Consider the following 16,889-nt stretch of genomic DNA (forward strand, 5'->3'; position numbering starts at 1 on the left):
ATCCTGCAACAACAGTAATAACAATAATCAATAATCTGAGAGTGGATGCATAGATAGACATGTAAGCTGAACAAATATGGGGAGGAGAATGGGACTACACCCATGAATATATACAGGTTTGGGAGAGAAGATTTCTACATATGTATTTACATAAGCTCCAAATAAATCCATTAGTACAATAGAGCATATAGCAGGCAAAGTTACGAAAAGTTCTTAGCCAATACCAAAAACCCAGAGAGGGTGAGTCACTGGGCCTGGAGACTTAGAACCATAGTCTTAGAGAGACAAAGAAAAGAAAACCGTAAAGTTGCATGTTATATTATCATCAGATGCTCCATTTACAAATTTGCCCATCAGACTAAAGCAAGATCACTCCCATCAAGTCGATTATGGCTCATGGAGACCCTATAGGACAGAACAGAACTGCTCCATAAAGGCTACAAACCTTTATGAAAGCAGATTGCCTCATCTTTCTCCCACAGAGAGAAAGAAGTTCAAACTGCCAACCTTTTGGTTAACAGCTAAATGCTTTAACCACCGCACCAGCAGAGCTCCTTGGATTTGCTGATTGAATATGGTTATATCCATGTTCCAGAACAAACTGTTTTCTAGCAAGGATTGTCTAAAGATGAAGTCACCAAATACCCTGTCCTAAACCTCTCAAATTCTTCCTCTCATTTCCATGCATACCCACTACCACTGGTTTAGTTTAAGTCACCCCCATTTCTTGTTTTGAGAACAAAATTTCAGTAAACTTGCTGTGCAGCTCAGGATCTGGGGACTGGTTGGCATGATGATCCTGGCCCCATTGAAGTCTTTTGTGACCCTAGGCCTGCCTTTCTACTCGTTTGTGACTCTGGTTTCTCTTTCAAGATCCATGAAGACTAGTACTGTAACATATTTATGATACCTAAGTATTATAACATATTTATACTAGTACTGTAACATATTTATAATACTGTAACATATTTGATACCTAAGACTCAGATAAAATAGTCACAAGCACCCTGGTACAAAAGTATGAGCTTCAAAAGTGTAAGATTACTCTTCTGTACTTCTATAGAGCTTTGAAATAGTACAAAGCTATCTGGTGCTGGGGAGAAAATGGGTGGCAGATCTCCAGGGTTTGGTGACCCATTGATTGGTAAAGATATGAGTAAAGGAAAGAAACCAACACTCACTAGCACCACCTTTGTTCTCCAAGGTTACACTCAGAATTTTTGACTATTAGGAAAACTTGGGAATATTGTTGCATGCAAAACAGCTTTGTTGGCATCCATCTTTGCTTCCTTCACATCATTGAGACTATTTGTGAACACAGACAGAACCTACCTTAGGGAAATTCTGTAGTGCCAAGCTCCAATCTCCCTCTTACATGCATTGCAGGGATCCTAGGCTCCAAGACTCAAGCACTGCTTCCTGTGTGCTTCACAAAAGTCTACCCCTTGGTTATGCCTCATGCTCACGACCTCCTTCTATCTTCTCTCTGTCACACAGCTTTTTGCCTTTGGTTATTTGAGCAATGATAACAGTCAGATACACTAATCCATAGTAGAATGCCTTATCTCCAGAGAAGAAATCCTCTAGGATTAGAATAGAATAGCAGATACAATAAGAGCTATTTGGTCTTCCCAAAACTTCTAGTGGCAAATCAGCCACGTGTTTGCAAACTGCCCTTGTTTAATAGTGTTGGTGTTACACTCTCTGGGTTAGACACAGCTCTCTTCAACCAGTTCATTTGAAACCAATGCCTATTTCAACTGAGTGTAGAGAGTTTTCTCTCTGAATAAACTTTTTCTCTTGAAGAAATTGGCCAAGTTGTATAACACTAATTGATGAGTCAGAAAACCTAGTATCTGCTCCCTGCAACACCATTTCCTAATTATGTGACCTTGGGCAAGTCACTTAACTTCTCTGAGGATCAACTTCCTCAACTTAAATAAGGATAATCATACCTCCTCTGTGTCCTTACAGTTGGTTATTTAAATAAAAAGGGGGGGGGGGATAATAAATGTGAACTGCCCTTGAGAACTGTAAAATGTAAGGTATGATTATTGAAGGATGACTGCTCCCATCATCCTGTCTGGTGATTTCAAACATGTAATGCAAGATCTTTCCATATTGTTGGCAGAGGAAGCAGCTGCTGGTCAAAGCCAATTTTAGAAACCCTTATTTTCACAAAGAGGAGCTTTGGTAGTGTAGTGCCTAAGGCATGTGACTGCTGACCAGAAGTCTGGTGGTTCAAACCCACCAGCCACTCCTCAGAAGGAACATTGGACAATCTACTTCCGTAGTGATATTGCCTCAGAAACCCAAGGAGGGGTTGCTATGAGTCAGCTCCGACTTGAGGACAGTGAGTTTAGTATTTTCACAATGAATCCATTTCTTCCCATCAAGGTTGCTGCACTGGACCGGCGCTGCCAGAAAACAATGGAGAGATGTTCCAGCAGGTGTCACCAGAGAACTAACTTTCTGTAATCAGCTGGTTCATCAAGGGTTAGAAGAGATGCTGAGGGCTGTTGGGCTGGGACACGGCTCATGGGATTCTGCCATTAAGTCCAGGGCTGTCCCAATTCTGATGTCATGTAAGTGGGCAGGTTGGGGGTGCTGAGATGAGGAGAACCCTTTGGCTTTATCCCAAAGTCCCTCCCATTGGCTTCAGGATCCTTCAGAGGGTCCCTTCCTCTGGCACTCTCTCCCTCGGTCCCTCTTAGGACTTCAGATCTGTGTTCTAATTTTGAGAAACATGTCTCAAAGGAAAGACATATCTCTTTCAGGTGACTTTTCTCTCTCTTTCTCAACATCAGGGTTGTTTTTTGAATATATGATTTTCATCAAAATGAAAATCGTGTTGATGAAACAAAATCCTTTTTCTATTTTAACAATCAACTCATGCACTAAAGACAAAAAGCCAGTCATTAAGAGTCAATTATTTAGGCAACAAATTCAGTTTGTTCAAGGCAAATTATTAATATATTGAAAGTGGGTACACCTTTTACAGCTACCAAACAGAAGCTTGTTGAACACAGTGCTTAATGTCTCACATGCTACAGGTGGTCTCTCATATTTTCCTCTTATGGGAACATGATTTCATTGCAAATATATATGTGTCTATGTGTGCCATGCTGAAATGGTTCTGCCATACGTTTTATGAGATCTGAGAACTTTCTTGGCTAGATGTGGAGATAACTTGAAGAGAAAGAGAAACAGTTCTTTGAGAAAGAGAAATAGCTCTTTCCAACAGATGCAAACCCCAAACTACCTGCCCTGCCATTCTCCAGATCTCTAAGATACCCAATGAGTGTCTGTGTGTGTGTAAGAGAGAAAGACAGAAGTAAGTGATTCATGTGTGTGGAGGGATACATTCTAGTAATGGGAGAAAGGAAATATGTAAGAAACTCTGTGAAAGCAGAGAACAAATGGAATCAAACTCCAAAGGGCTGTCTGAGGCTCTGTAGCCAAACCTTCAGGTGCGAGTTCAAGGGCAGGGCCATAGCCACATAGAGGGCTGGCCACCTGCAGGTCTGCCACACCTGGGGTGTGGGGAAAGGAAAAGGAATAAATCAAATGGCTGTGAACCCTTCTGATCCTATCATGTTATTCTCCTTTCCCACTTCCATATCAAAGTCTAATTTTCTTCAACGTCCGAACTCATATTTTGTTTTGGAATAATTTTGATGTCTATAGAAAAAAAAGAGTTGAGATCTACAGTAGAATAATCCAAGGGATGTGAGTGTGTGTGTGTGTGTGTGTGTGTGTAGGTCCCCAGTGCACTAAACTACTAAACTCTAGTGCCTAGCACCTATAGGAACAAAATCCTGCACCCATCGTAAATGTGAGTGCTGAGTCCAGGGATACATTAATCTGAAGAGGCAGAATGACAGGCAGCATGTGCATAGATACCTACATTGCTGCAAATCTCTCAGATCCTCAGACCTCTAGGTAAGCTGCGTATCCTTTTTCTGACTATGAATATTTAATAACTTCAGTCTCTTTCTTTGAAAGCAATAGGTATCATGTTTGAAAGCAATTTTAAAAATAAGGGGGGAGTTTCCAAATCCACAAAGCAATTGCCTTCCACTTTATTTTTGCCAAAATCTACAAGAAAAAAGCAAAAGCAGATAGCAGATTTGACAAGATAATGCTCTTGCAGACATGTTTCTATAATAAGTTAACTCCAGCATGCATTCTCCTTGAGCTTTTATGTCTTGTACCAATGTGGATCACTACCCTGGGATAGAAGACAAGCATTTGCATTGGGAATTTAAGTATGGAGCCTCTGGAGATAGGGAGAAACAGAGGGTGGCCTACCTTTAGCCTTGGTCACTACATAAACCCCTGATTCAGGCTCTTTCTTTCCATCCTAAAGCCCCATAAACTTATTGTCAGATTGTAACACCTTCTCTAGAATTGTCCATTCCCAGTGCAGTGAGATGCTCTTTGGCTGTGCATACCCAGCAAAAGCTAAAGGGCAGTCATCAGAATTGATCAGAAAATCAAAAACCAGTTGTCATCAATTCAACTTTGACTAAAGGTCACCCTGCATGTCAAAATAGAACTGTGCCCTACAGGGTTTCCAATGGCTGTGATCTTTCAGAGCAGCCTCTGAGTAAATTTGAACTGCCAACCTTTCAGTTAGTAGCCAGTGTGTAACTATTTTTTGCCACTGCCAATGAGACACCTTCCACAAAACAAACAAAACCAAAAAGCAATTGCTGTTTAGCTTCTCAGCGTAAACAACTATTTCTATTGCCAACTGTAATCACCTTTTCTATTGCATTTCCTCAGAAGACAACCCAGCCTTATTTAGGATCTGGGCTATGTAGCCCAAGCTCAAGTTAATTTAGTTTAGTCAGGGCTTCTCTCCTGCTGGAGCCTCAAACCTCATGTTTTACCAGGCCAGGGAGCCCTTGCTTCTGCCCACCGGGTCTCTGAGCCCATCCCAGTACCTCTCAGCCAATTCATTTCTCCACAGCTCGGAGCCACTCCGAAAGCAAAGATTAAAGGGGAAAGTCGCAGCTGTATATTTATATTTTCATTGCTAGAAGGGAATTGATTTCCGTGCATTTATTTTGGTAGTTGTAATACACAAGGGCGGATTTGCGTCACCCGAGCAACTTGTCGGTGGAGATAAAGTTGCACAAATATTGAAAGGGGAAGTGCTAGGAGTCATTATAGAGTTTTTCTCCGGAAGAAATAAGGATTTCTGCAGTGTCCTAAAATACGAAGGCCGCTTCTATTTTGAGACCAATCTCGCAGGCACATCCGCTCATTTAGCCCGAGTTTGAGCCCATCAAAAAACAGGAGATGACCTGAACTCCGGCGAGCCCAGGGTTTCCTGCTGCCTTCTTGGTTCTGAGGGGTGGGGTGAGAAGGAGGGGAGTCTGCGGGGGACAGGAGGTGCTCAGAATAGAGAGAGAGTGGCAGAGGCAAGGCCTGGGTCTAGGGCAGGTGTGTGTGTGTCGTGTGCGTGTGTGGTGGTGGTGGTGGTGGTGTCTCCAAAGGCTGCCTTTTTCACGTTTCCCTCAAGGAGCCCAAGTGGGCCGGGATCGTGCTGACACTGTTGCAAGGAAGCCGAGGGTCTTGGAGAACAAAGGGGCGCAGGAGGCTGGGCGGGGGGGAGGGGGTGTTGGCGAGTGGACGAAGTTACCACTTGCAATCAATCAAACTGCTTTGCAGAGGCCTAGCAAAGTGTCGCGAGGCTGGGTGACAATTCGGATGGAAAACCGCCCTCCAGGCCTCTGTTTCCCCGGGTCGGCTCTGCGCTGGTGGCCTCAAAGTGTGCCCCAGGGTGGCCCTAGAGCGGTAAAAACAGGTCACAGTCCCCACTGGGGATTCTGAGGGCCAGCATTCCCCGTTGTACGCCTCCCTCGCCCCCTTCCTCTCTGGCTTCCAAACTTTGGAACCGGGTGAGGGGAGGTGGGGCAGTCTTATTTCTTTGGGGAAGGATGGCCAAAGGTGCAGGAAACTGCCTGAGGTGCGGCCTAGATGATTCTCTTTCAGAGCCGGAAGTCTCTTCCAGAACCGTGAGATCGATGGGGCTTGGGCTGAGTGTTTGTAGTCAAATTGGAACTACAACCAAATTGGAAGTGATACTAGAAAACAGAGGGGAAGGGACTCCTGGCTGCCCCTGCACATACTGGCGCTGATGACTTACCCTGGGGACTGTGGAGTTACAGGTAGGCCGCTTCCTGTGTGGCCCTTCCTCAGAAGGCTCTCCAGAACCCTCTGTCTTTGCGCCTGCCGCCTCCATTCCAGCCTTTCAAGAAGGCAGGTCTACACGGGTGGGTGATTTCTTTGCCTCAGAAGTGACTTGTCACACCTTTGCCGCTGGCTAGACACTGAAGGGCTAGTCTTCTTGACTATTTAGCCCCAGGAGACTTAGCAGGCCAGACTCCTCCACTTGAAGGGAAATTGCTGCTCTCTTTCTTAGCTGAGCACAGCAGGACAAGAAATCCCTTTTGTAAAAGAGAAGGGGGAGGAGGAGAGGGCTTGTGTGGGGGGACAGAAGGAAGGGAGGGAGAGAAGGAGTTGGTTCTGAGTGTAGGCTGATGGAAAGTGATTGATTAATGATTGGTTGTTTCCAGGAGAAAGTCAAAAGCTTAAAATAACAGCTATGAAACATTAAAGAATAAGGATGAATTTGTGAAACACCTCATAACATGGATAAACCTGAGTGAAATTAGTCAATCACAAAAGACAAATATTGTATGAGACCACTACTGTAGATAGAAAAAGTTATGCACAGACAAAAAGAAACATTCTTTGAAAGTTACCAGGGCTGGGAGGGGAAGGGAGGCTTTAAAAAAAAAAAAACAAAAAAAAAAAACAAAAAACAGTGTCTTCAACAAGAGGCTGGAAACCACTAGGAATTAATTTACTTAGCCAAAGTCTTGAACTTGAGATAGGCATGGCAAGTTCTGTTGCTGAAGGGGAAAAGAAGTCACAGAAACTCTCTGAGGAGATGCTTATTAGGACAATCGAAAACAAAAGATTTCGTGGTTTCGTTATTATTATTTTATTTTCTTCCTGAAAATGTGCAAGAACAGCTCATCTGGGTGGCCTGTGGTTTCTCTGGGAGCAGGGTGGGGAAATCCATTCTGACTATAATTTAAAAGAGAACGAATTCTTAAAATAGAGATGTTGATGTTGCAGAAAACCCCCCACTACACCCTAAGCTCTAAGGACCCAAAGCGTGAATGGAAGGCAATGTGCGCCGCTTAAACTCCTAAAAACAGGTACAAGAGGTTCTCAACGAAACTACCACTGAATTGAAAGCACTTTTTAACCCCAAGGAAATCTGCTCTGTGGGCACTTGCAAAAACAACGAACCTCACGTTACCCAGGACATGGAAGAGAAGGGAGGGTGGCATTTCCTGCAAGGTGCAGCAGGGAGCTGACGCCGCGTGCTGATTTCGCGGGTATCGGATGGCAACGCTCTTCTGTTCTCTCTGAAGCTATGGGGAAAGGTTTGGCTGCTCTAAGGGAGATGTTAGGGCCATTCATCTTATTTTGTTTGAAAAGTCACTCATGCAAGTTGTCACTGTGTGTCACACCTCGGAATAAAGCTAATTTTAAACCTGCCGCTGTTCCTCCTCTTCCTCGATTCCTCTAGGATCTTTCGGGAGGCAGTGAGACGGACGCTTTGTTGAGTTTGGCGGTGCCTTGGGGTCGCAGCGACCCGGCCTGAGAGCTTTGGACTGGACAGCGTGGGGACTGGGTCCCCGGGATAGATGGGGGCTTTGCATAAGACACTAACTCTTGGGATAATCGAAGGATAAAGGGGAATCGGGAGGAAGCGATGTAAAGAACAGAGAATCCAAGGGGCCGCCAGCACGCTCAGCTCTCCGCTCGGAGGAGAGCTTTGCACTCGTGATAAAGTGCCGGAGTAGCAGTTCTGTTCTCCTGGAAGTGCTTCAGGAGTGCTCAGTGACCTCGAAGCTGCAGACTGTAAAGCTGAGTCCAAGGGACCTGGAGCCTGGGCCCGGAGCCCACGCAGCAGAGAAAGACTGGCAGGACCGAGCTCAGCCCACACCACCGAAACAAACACTTTGGCGTGGCTGGGGCGTGACCGAGAGGGAGGGCCACGCCTCCTCTTTACCAAATCCTTTCCATTCCTGGCTCCCATTGGTCACAGGACTGGCCAATGAGCACGCGGATCGAGGTCCTACCCTGAGTCTGACTCCAAAGCTTCTGCCAAAACTTTGGGAGTTTTTAGAGAGGAGTTTTTTTTGTTTTTGTTTTTGTTTTTCCCCCTTTATTATTATTATTATTCCTTTTTTTTTTTTCTAACTAACGGATTATTATTGTTGTTGTTTTAAATTTAGCTCTCAGGACTTAGTTGTTTGGGTTTTTCTCTCGGGGCCCAGCCCTGTCTCTCCGGTTTCTCCCGGTGTGCAGAGCGCGGCCCCCGCCCGCCTGTCCGCCTGTCTGCCTGTGAGCACGGAGGCTCCAGCGCCCTTCACTTGCCTCCCGCGGGCTGGGAGAGTGAACGCCGCGCTGCTTTAAAAGTTAGGCCAGCGGCCGAGGCAGTGATCAGCCGGGACAGGCCCTCGCCTGCGATCTCGGCGGCGCTAGGGCTCCCCGGCCTCTCTTCAGTCCCGGCGGAGAAGCGAAAGCGGATCGTCCTCTGTTGGGCCGCCCCCTCCTCCGCGGCTCTGCACGCTCCTCCCCGAGCACCCACTCGCCCGGCCCGGGCAGGCAGCGGCGGCCGCGCGGCGCGCCCCGCGAGGATGTTTGCCACCGGGCTGGCCCCTTTCTACGCTTCCAACTTTAGCCTCTGGTCGGCCACTTATTGCTCCTCGGCCGGCCCGGGCGGCTGCTCCTTCCCCCTGGACCCCACTGCGGTCAAGAAGCCCTCCTTCTGCATCGCAGACATCCTGCAAGCCGGCGTTGGGGAACCAGGGGCGGCCCCAGAGGGCCTGGCAGGGGCCTCGGCCGCCGCTCTCACCGCACACTTGGGCTTGGTTCACCCGCACGTCTCTTTCCAAGCTGCCACCAGGTCCCCGCTTCGACCCACCCCTGTAGTGGCGCCCTCGGAACTCCCGGCTGGCTTCCCGCAGCGTCTGTCTCCGCTTTCAGCCGCTTACCACCCCCATCACCCGCAGCAGCAACAGTCGCAGCAGCAACAGTCGCAGCAGCAACAGCCTCCTCCTCCAGCCCGGGCCAGCGCCCTGCAGCCCCAGGCCTCGGGGGTGCGCATGGTCCCGAACCCCCACCCCAGCGGCTCGGCCCCGGCGCCCTCCAGCAAGGACCTCAAATTTGGAATTGACCGCATTTTATCTGCAGAATTTGACCCAAAAGTCAAGGAAGGCAACACGTTAAGAGGTAGGTCTCGGATGGGAGGCTGCAGGCCTCTCTGACCACGGCTCTGACTCATTTCCTAGACCCCATTCGGTTTGAAATGCCTGTGTTTTTATAATTAAAGAACAATGAGTAAATGGGGAAAAGGAGAAGAATTGTAGGAACACAATTTAAATTATGTCTAGGAAGGCTTTAAAAACATTCATCACATAACAAGTATTCATAAAAATGGTTGGTGTAAATATTTGCTAACATGACTATCACCTGTCTTTTTAGTTACATAGCTAACCCATTGCCGTCAACTTGATTCAGACTCATAGCGACCCTGTGGGGCAGAGTAGAATTGCCCCGTAGGGTTTTCAAGGCTGTAAATCTTTACGGAAGCAGGCTGCCTCATCTTTCTCCCGCCTTATCTAAAGAGAGAACTACATTTTTTGTTAGGAAAAACTTTCCGGGAGAACATTTTGTACATCTGATTTCTAGTAAAATTCTACCTAAGGATTGTGGTTAAAACCGAAGCTCTAATCACCACCGACAAGGAGAGGGCAGAGTGGAGTTCTTTGGGGGTGGCGGGTATAGGACAGTGGAATTCTTAGAAGGCACCTGAAAGTGACATTGTTATGGTTGTTTTCTGTAAATCCCTTCCTTTCTATAAGCGTGGATGTGGACCTGAACCCAGGAACATTGTGTGCGTCGCCCCTTGGCGACTGTCGGGAGAGAGGAAGTTCGACGCCTAGACAAGGATCTCATGATTTTGCTCTAGTGAAATCGAAAGGCGGGCGAGGGGCAGAGTAGGAACAAATCAGCCGAGAAAATGTGTATCTGCTCGTAGTGTAACCAGAGATCCTTTTCCTCCTTGTCCAGATCTCACATCCCTGCTAACCGGTGGGCGGCCTGCAGGGATGCACCTCCCGGGCCTGCAGCCCTCCGCCGGCCAGTTCTTCGCGTCTCTAGATCCCATCAACGAGGCTTCTGCCATCCTGAGTCCCTTAAGCTCCAACACGAGAAATTCAGTTCAGCATCAGTTTCAGGATACGTTTCCAGGTACAGAAACCCTCCCCAGAGAGCAATGGCCTATCAGTTAGATCTACTAACAGACAGAAATCACAGACCTGATGCCTCACGGGGCTCAGTGTTGCAATCCCGGAGTTGGTGCCGGAGGAGACAGGGTCAGGATAGAGAAACCGAAAGATTTCTTGGAGGGCTGATGTACGCTAGGAATGGGTCCCCTGGAAAAGGAATGGGGGCTCCTGGAGAAGCCAAGACTGAGTATGTGCGTGAGGGAATGGGCTGGGGAGGCTTTCCTTGGTCTTTTAGCGGGATGAGTGCCTCAGCTGCAAGTTTGAAAATGCAGGATCAAGAGATGTTGCTTATTATTATACACATATTTTAAGATGACCTCAAACACTTTTGCCCTGAGATACAATGTTGTCTGAATGCGTGGGCACACGGGATCACACACGCAGGTGCGCACACAATACGAGAACAGAGGATGTCATCTCAAGATCATTCAGGCCTGAGGGACATTATCTCCACATGTCTGATGGCCACACATTAGAATTATGTTTTTCCCTTGGAATTAATTTGCTATCAGGAGGTTTCTCCACTCTATGCTCACTTTGGGCCCTCCAACTATGGTCTTAACAGCTGTATAATGGGCCCTCCAACTATGGTCTTAACAGCTGTATAATTCCTTCGTATTGAAGCCATTCTGGGTGTGTGTGGAAGGCTTTTTGAGACTAATACACACACACACATTCAGCCTGGTGAACCGCAGGCTTGTAATCCACAGACTGGGCACTAATGAGGCCCTCATATCTCCTTTCCTGCTTGCCCACTTGGTCAGGCCCCTATGCCGTGCTCACCAAGGATACCATGCCACAGACCTACAAGAGGAAGCGCTCATGGTCACGCGCTGTCTTCTCCAACCTGCAGAGGAAAGGCCTGGAAAAAAGGTTTGAGATCCAGAAGTATGTGACCAAGCCGGATCGAAAGCAGCTGGCAGCAATGCTGGGCCTCACTGATGCACAGGTAAGCCGGTTTAGGAATCCAGCACAGAGCACCCTCCACGGGCTGCCAGCGTGCGGCCTAGTTCCATGGGGCCCCCACATCAACAAAGTTCCTTCTAGTGGTGGAAACACAAGGTCTAGCATTTTCAAGGCTTTGTGGTCTTCACCATTTGAGGCAGAAGGAGAAAGGAGGATGGGGGAAAAGGATAGCACATTACCAAAGATGTCAACAAGCACTGCTTGTTTATTTTGGCTAACAGGCTAAAGAACTGCTGAGAAAACAAATAGGCCGCTGGAGATAATAATTATGTACTCAACTAGTGCAATTCACCGTAGGAGGCAGTTTATTATGGAAGAGATTTTTTTAAAAAGTCAAGAGATTGTTCTTTTCTCTCTCTCCCTTTGTCTCTGTCTCTGTCTCCTGCCCTCCGTGCCTCCTTCTCTGACTGCTAGATTGTGAAATCCCTAGTTGTGAGGAAGTGAAAACATCATTTCAAACGGAATTACTTAGCCCCAGTGTGGAAAGTAGCCAGATTGGAGCAGCCACACTGAGTGCGATGATTTTCTAGTAGTGTATGCTGTGAAGAAAGACTCCGGTTGGGGAAGGAGATGAGGGAGACAAAGGAAAGAAAAAAAATAATAATAAAAGATTTTCTTAGAATGTTCAAGAGCATTTTAGCAGGCTCTGCTTACTTGATTATTATTATTTGTTTGAAGGCAATAGGAAATCTATTTTGCCTGAATTCATTTTTTTTTTCCTTTTTCTCAAATTCAAGAACTGGGTTTTTTGTTTTTTTTTTAAAGCTTTCAAAGCAGAAGAGTGGTGGTCATTTCATATCTCAGAGCAGTGGTCCTCTCTCTTTCTGGGCTTACTCTCCTATGCAGAACTCATCGGAGCAGAGCAGCAGCTCAAAACCAGTGGCTTTTTCTTAGCTCCCTGGGCCTGGGCCTTCTGTCTCTATGTCTTTCCATCCTCCATTACACAACACCCCTCCCCAACACGCACGGGAAGAAGAGCCCAGCCGTTTTCCACCAGCTGTGGATGTTATTTTTAAAAGGGAAGCTGGAACTTGTGTGACCGCATTGCGTCCCCTAGGGGATCATATATATTTATATAGATTCCCTGCCTCATCCCTTCCTCCACTTCGTACATATTTAATTCCAGTGTTTTCTAAGCCCCTGGAAGTATTAGTTTATCCTGGTAGGGATGGGGTCCTTAGCCCCTCCAAAATATTCCAAGGAAATGTTCTTTTAATGAAGGCCCAATGATGCCCCCACCACACTGGGATGAATTATTTCTCCTTTACTACTTCCCTTGGTTTGTTCTTTGAAAGAATTGCTTTTTAGAGACTTGCTTTCGGTAACGATAATAGAGCAGTAGTAGGCCAATTTAGAGCAGGAATTCTTAACAGTGATTTACCAAATGTTTGAAACTGCAAAATCTTGGATATATGTGCATTTGGTAGGGAGGAGCAAAGGTCCACACTTTCATTAGATTGGGGCGGAGTCCTGACTCAAGTAAAGAAGTACCTGATTTACAGTAGGGATCTCCCTAGCTGGGGTTGGGGTTCAGGAATCTGCCTTGCCAATACCAAACAGGCCATTTCAGGCACAAGGTCTGGGAGCCACCTTTTCAGCAAAGGCGGTAGAGAGTTCGGGAGGCAAGGATTTCTGGCTTTCTTGGTGTCCCTCTCAGTTACTTCTGGGCCCCTGGGCAGCTCGTGCCTGACCCTAGGTCAGGGCGCTGGGGACGCTTAGCTGTGCTTTCCCGAGTTAGGGAGCGGCTCGTGGACAGGAGCGAACCTGCCTCTCACCTCCTCATCTCTCCCCGCGGTGCGGCGCAGGTGAAGGTGTGGTTCCAGAACCGGCGGATGAAGTGGCGGCATTCCAAGGAGGCCCAGGCCCAGAAAGACAAGGACAAAGAGGCAGCTGAAAAGCCATCAGGTGGAACCTCGGCTTTCGACGGAGAGCAGGACGAGAGGAGCCCCAGCCGTTCGGAGGGTGAGGCTGAGAGCGAGAGCAGCGACTCCGAGTCCCTGGACATGGCCCCCAGCGACACCGAGCGAACTGAGGGCGCTGAGCGATCTCTGCATCAAACAACCGTTATCAAGGCCTCGGCCACCGGCGTCCTCGTCACCACAAGCAGCGGCGGAAGCAGCGGCAGCGGCAGCAGTTTTAGTTTCAACAGCAGCCTCAGTAGTAGCAGCACCAGCGCGAGTAGCGCCAGCAGCCTTGGCAGCAGCGGCAGCCTCTCGGAGCTGCCCTCCGCGCCTCAGCCCACCCTCAGCAATGCTCCCCAAAGCCCTGAGCCGGCCTCAGCGCCGCTAGGCGGCCTATAGACTGGGTGAGAGCGGAGGGGCGCATGTCCTGCGGACAGCCGCGGGTCCGCAGATCTTGTGCCTACTTTGTGCCGGTGGCCAGGTCAGGGCTGGGGACGCAGAGGCAGAGCTTCCTTCTTTATGTTCACCCATCGCCCCTCCGCTGCTTAACTGGTCGCAGCTCACACTGCACAGAGCGGATGAGGGCCTCAGTAACCCAGTCAAAGGCCCCAACTCAGGCCGCACCGCTTCTCCCTAGAAACAAGCAGCTCACACTGTGAAGTGTTTGACTGAATCGTTCCTCCCCTCCCCCACCAGGGGTCGTGGCGCAAAGACACGCACTGAGGACGCCTCGAATTTGTAAATAAAACGTTTACTATGGTTTGTAAAGGCCGCTTGGCTTGTTGGGGCGACATAGTCCTTAAGGACCCGGGCACTGGAGAATGCAGCAGCTGGAGTGGGAAGAGGGCGGGGCTGCCGGAGTTTGTGAGTAAAAGGTGCAAATTCAGGGCCATCTTGCTGCACCTCCTTGTTGTTTGGCGGTTGCGTTTAGTGCAGAGGTCTCCTAGCCAGTGCCACCTGCCACCAAATGCACGCTCCGCGCCCCTGAGTGTGATCTGGGAGTTGAGCTGGCCACAGAGTATGTTAGGCCGGTCTCGAAAATGGCTTTCTCACCTGGAGTCTGGACACGAGGAGTGTGTGCGTCCCGTTTTCCGCGGCTGAGAGTTTGCTGAGTTAAAGTGGACAAGGCGGAAGTGCCAGGCATAGTCTATTCAGCCAAAGTCATATTTACTGGGTGGCCAATCAGGGCTGGGCATGGAGCTAAGACGCTCTCTCCAAGCGCTATCCTCCTCTTGCTTGGGGAAGGGTTAGCATATACAGGACGAAGCAGATATGTAGTGGCGCAGAGGAAGGGACAAATGCTCCACAGTGGCTGGGACTGGAAGCCCCGGTCTTAGAGACAGCCAAGGCCCTGACCTTAAAGATGTCAAAACAATGCACTGTGGGGAAGGGATTTGCTCAAGGTGACACCAAAGCCGAGCCCAAACCAGAACCTAGACCTCCTGCCCCATATGTGGCCAGTGATGAGTTTAGAAACTTGCACCCCTGTTCAGTCTTCCTCTGCAACAGAGCACACTGAGCTTTCTTCTCTTAAACTTAGTGAGAGGCAGCTTCCCCATCCCACCACAGCTGGAAAACAGTAAACATATTTTGACTTCATTGTTGCTACTAGGACTGGCCATTCCAAGTTTTCTGAAAAGATGAAAGAGTGAGAGTTCTCTTCAAGACTTGCCCTACCATCCTTACCCAGCTTCCCTTCCCTGGAAACTATGAATGGGAAAACCTCTTTTGGGAAATTTAAAAACAAATCCTTGTCCCTGACAAGCCCTAAACACCCTAGTCTGTTTGCCGTTAAGCTCAGGGGGAGGGCAAGGCCTCCTCACACAAACCCACTCTCCTGCCCTGGAGCCTGTTCTTCATGAGAGCACAGCAGAGAATCTGTGCTCCTGCAGGGATATTGAGCCCAGGCCCCAGTGAGAAGCCTCCCAGATCTCTCTTTAATTTGCCCCCAATTCCACCCAGAAAGCGAGTTCAGGGAGCCTCTGTTCTGGACTTCCTGGGCTCAGGTGGTAGAGTGGAAGCCCGAGATTCAACCTTTGGTGAGGCACAACCACATGCCTGCGTAAGCACTAGAGTCCATCCAAGGAATGCAAAACGATTGTGGCGTGCCCAACTGCCCAAGCCCAGAAACCAAATTGAACACCTGGAGGAAAGTGCACAAACAGTGGGGAGGTAGAAGGGAGCAAGCCACCAGGGAGGATGGAAGAGGAAAAGAAAGGTAGAGTGCTTCACTAGGGACCCTAAGCTAAAGTTAGATGGGAACTTGAGCCAGCGGTTGCCTCTAAAGTGCTTCACTGAGATGACAGCCTCCCCCTACCTGCCGCAGGATACATCCCTACGCCCCCTGCAGGCTGTACTACCCAAACTGCGGGATTTTCCCCCATAACCCTCCCCCAATTTTGCCATCATTACTGACATTAATTTCCTCCCACTTCCCAAATATTGAAAATCTGGAACCAGAACTTCCCAAGAACGTCAAATTTCGAGGTACTTGAATCAGTCTGGCGTTAACCAGAACCCCAGCTAGGGTGGAGGACTCCAGAGGGGTGGGCGCTTTCTGGCAACCGCAGTCATCCTGGTACCTGGGAGGCCGAGGAGATGTCTGGTGCCTCTAACCTCCGACACTCCCCACCCACCCAACCTCTGCTGCTTTCTTCCTCCTTTATGGAGGGAGGGACATTGGATCTGAAGGAAACAATCGCTCAGTCACTGTAATTATATGATCTCGGTTCTGGTCAAGTTGGGTTTTGGCTGGGCTAGACTCCTCCAGGCTAGGGCGCGCGTGGGTAGGGGGTGAGGTGGAGCAGGGGAACTCAGCGGGGTAACGGACACTTGGGGGCCTGATGCTCCTTGAGGGTTTCTTCTCCCACCCCACCCCCCTCGGTGCCTGACCATTTCACTCGGTGAAACTCTAGCGGGGCGTTGGAGTTTCTCCATAATTCCATCAGATACAGCGTATCAAAAGCCCGGGAGAAGTTTGAAGCTAACTTGGAAGAGGAGCAGCTGCAGGACGCAGGCGCCTCTCTGGGCAAGCAGGGTTGGCGGAGAAGAAAAGCTGCATTCCCGGCGCCGTCCCTAATCCCAGGATGCTTGCTTGGTCCTGGGTCCAGGAATCAACCGGGCGGCACTCGGCGCTAGGCGGCTGGGGAAGCCAGAAAGTCTTGAACTTAATTAAGACCGAGATTTCTCATAAACAGGAGGCCGAACGCAGAAGGTCTGCGAAAGCCATACCAGCAGAGGTCTGCAGAACTGACGAGAGGAGGCCTGTGCGCGCTCGGTGCATGCAGAACAGAGCCGAGGTTCCTGCCTCTTGCGCCATAGGGTAGCGGTTTCCTAAAAGCAGTGATAATTCTACCCAGAGCAAGACTCTGCCTGGACTCGAAGAATCATCTCGGCTTGGAGTCCTCGGAGCAAGGCCCGCGCGCCGCACGCAGAACCATGGCGACCACAGCGCGTCTCAAGAGAGTGGAGATGCAAGAGCTAGAAACCGATACCCACTGGGAGAAAGCGCGCGCACACCCACCCGCCATAATCGTGTTCGTATACCACCCACACCCACATAGACACTGAGGCACCAGAGGCGTATCTAGGGAAAATAGTGCCTATGGCAATTAGTTTAAAATTGCCGAATGATCTC

At 48.9% G+C, this 16,889-nt stretch overlaps 1 protein-coding gene across 1 annotated transcript; it reads left to right on the forward strand.

The window, feature by feature from the left end:
* Positions 1–8,732: 8,732 nt before the first annotated feature.
* On the forward strand, positions 8,733–13,651 carry HLX (H2.0 like homeobox). The gene is made up of 4 exons (XM_007936945.2): positions 8,733–9,327; positions 10,168–10,347; positions 11,150–11,334; positions 13,157–13,651. The coding sequence occupies exons 1-4, from the start codon at positions 8,733–8,735 to the stop codon at positions 13,649–13,651; spliced, it is 1,455 nt and encodes a 484-aa protein (XP_007935136.1).
* The last annotated feature ends 3,238 nt before the right edge of the window (positions 13,652–16,889 follow it).

The sequence above is a fragment of the Orycteropus afer genome, unplaced genomic scaffold (genome assembly GCF_000298275.1).
Source record: "Orycteropus afer afer isolate SDZICR_OR568_19922 unplaced genomic scaffold, OryAfe1.0 scaffold00039, whole genome shotgun sequence".
Classification (NCBI taxonomy): Eukaryota; Metazoa; Chordata; class Mammalia; order Tubulidentata; family Orycteropodidae; genus Orycteropus; species Orycteropus afer.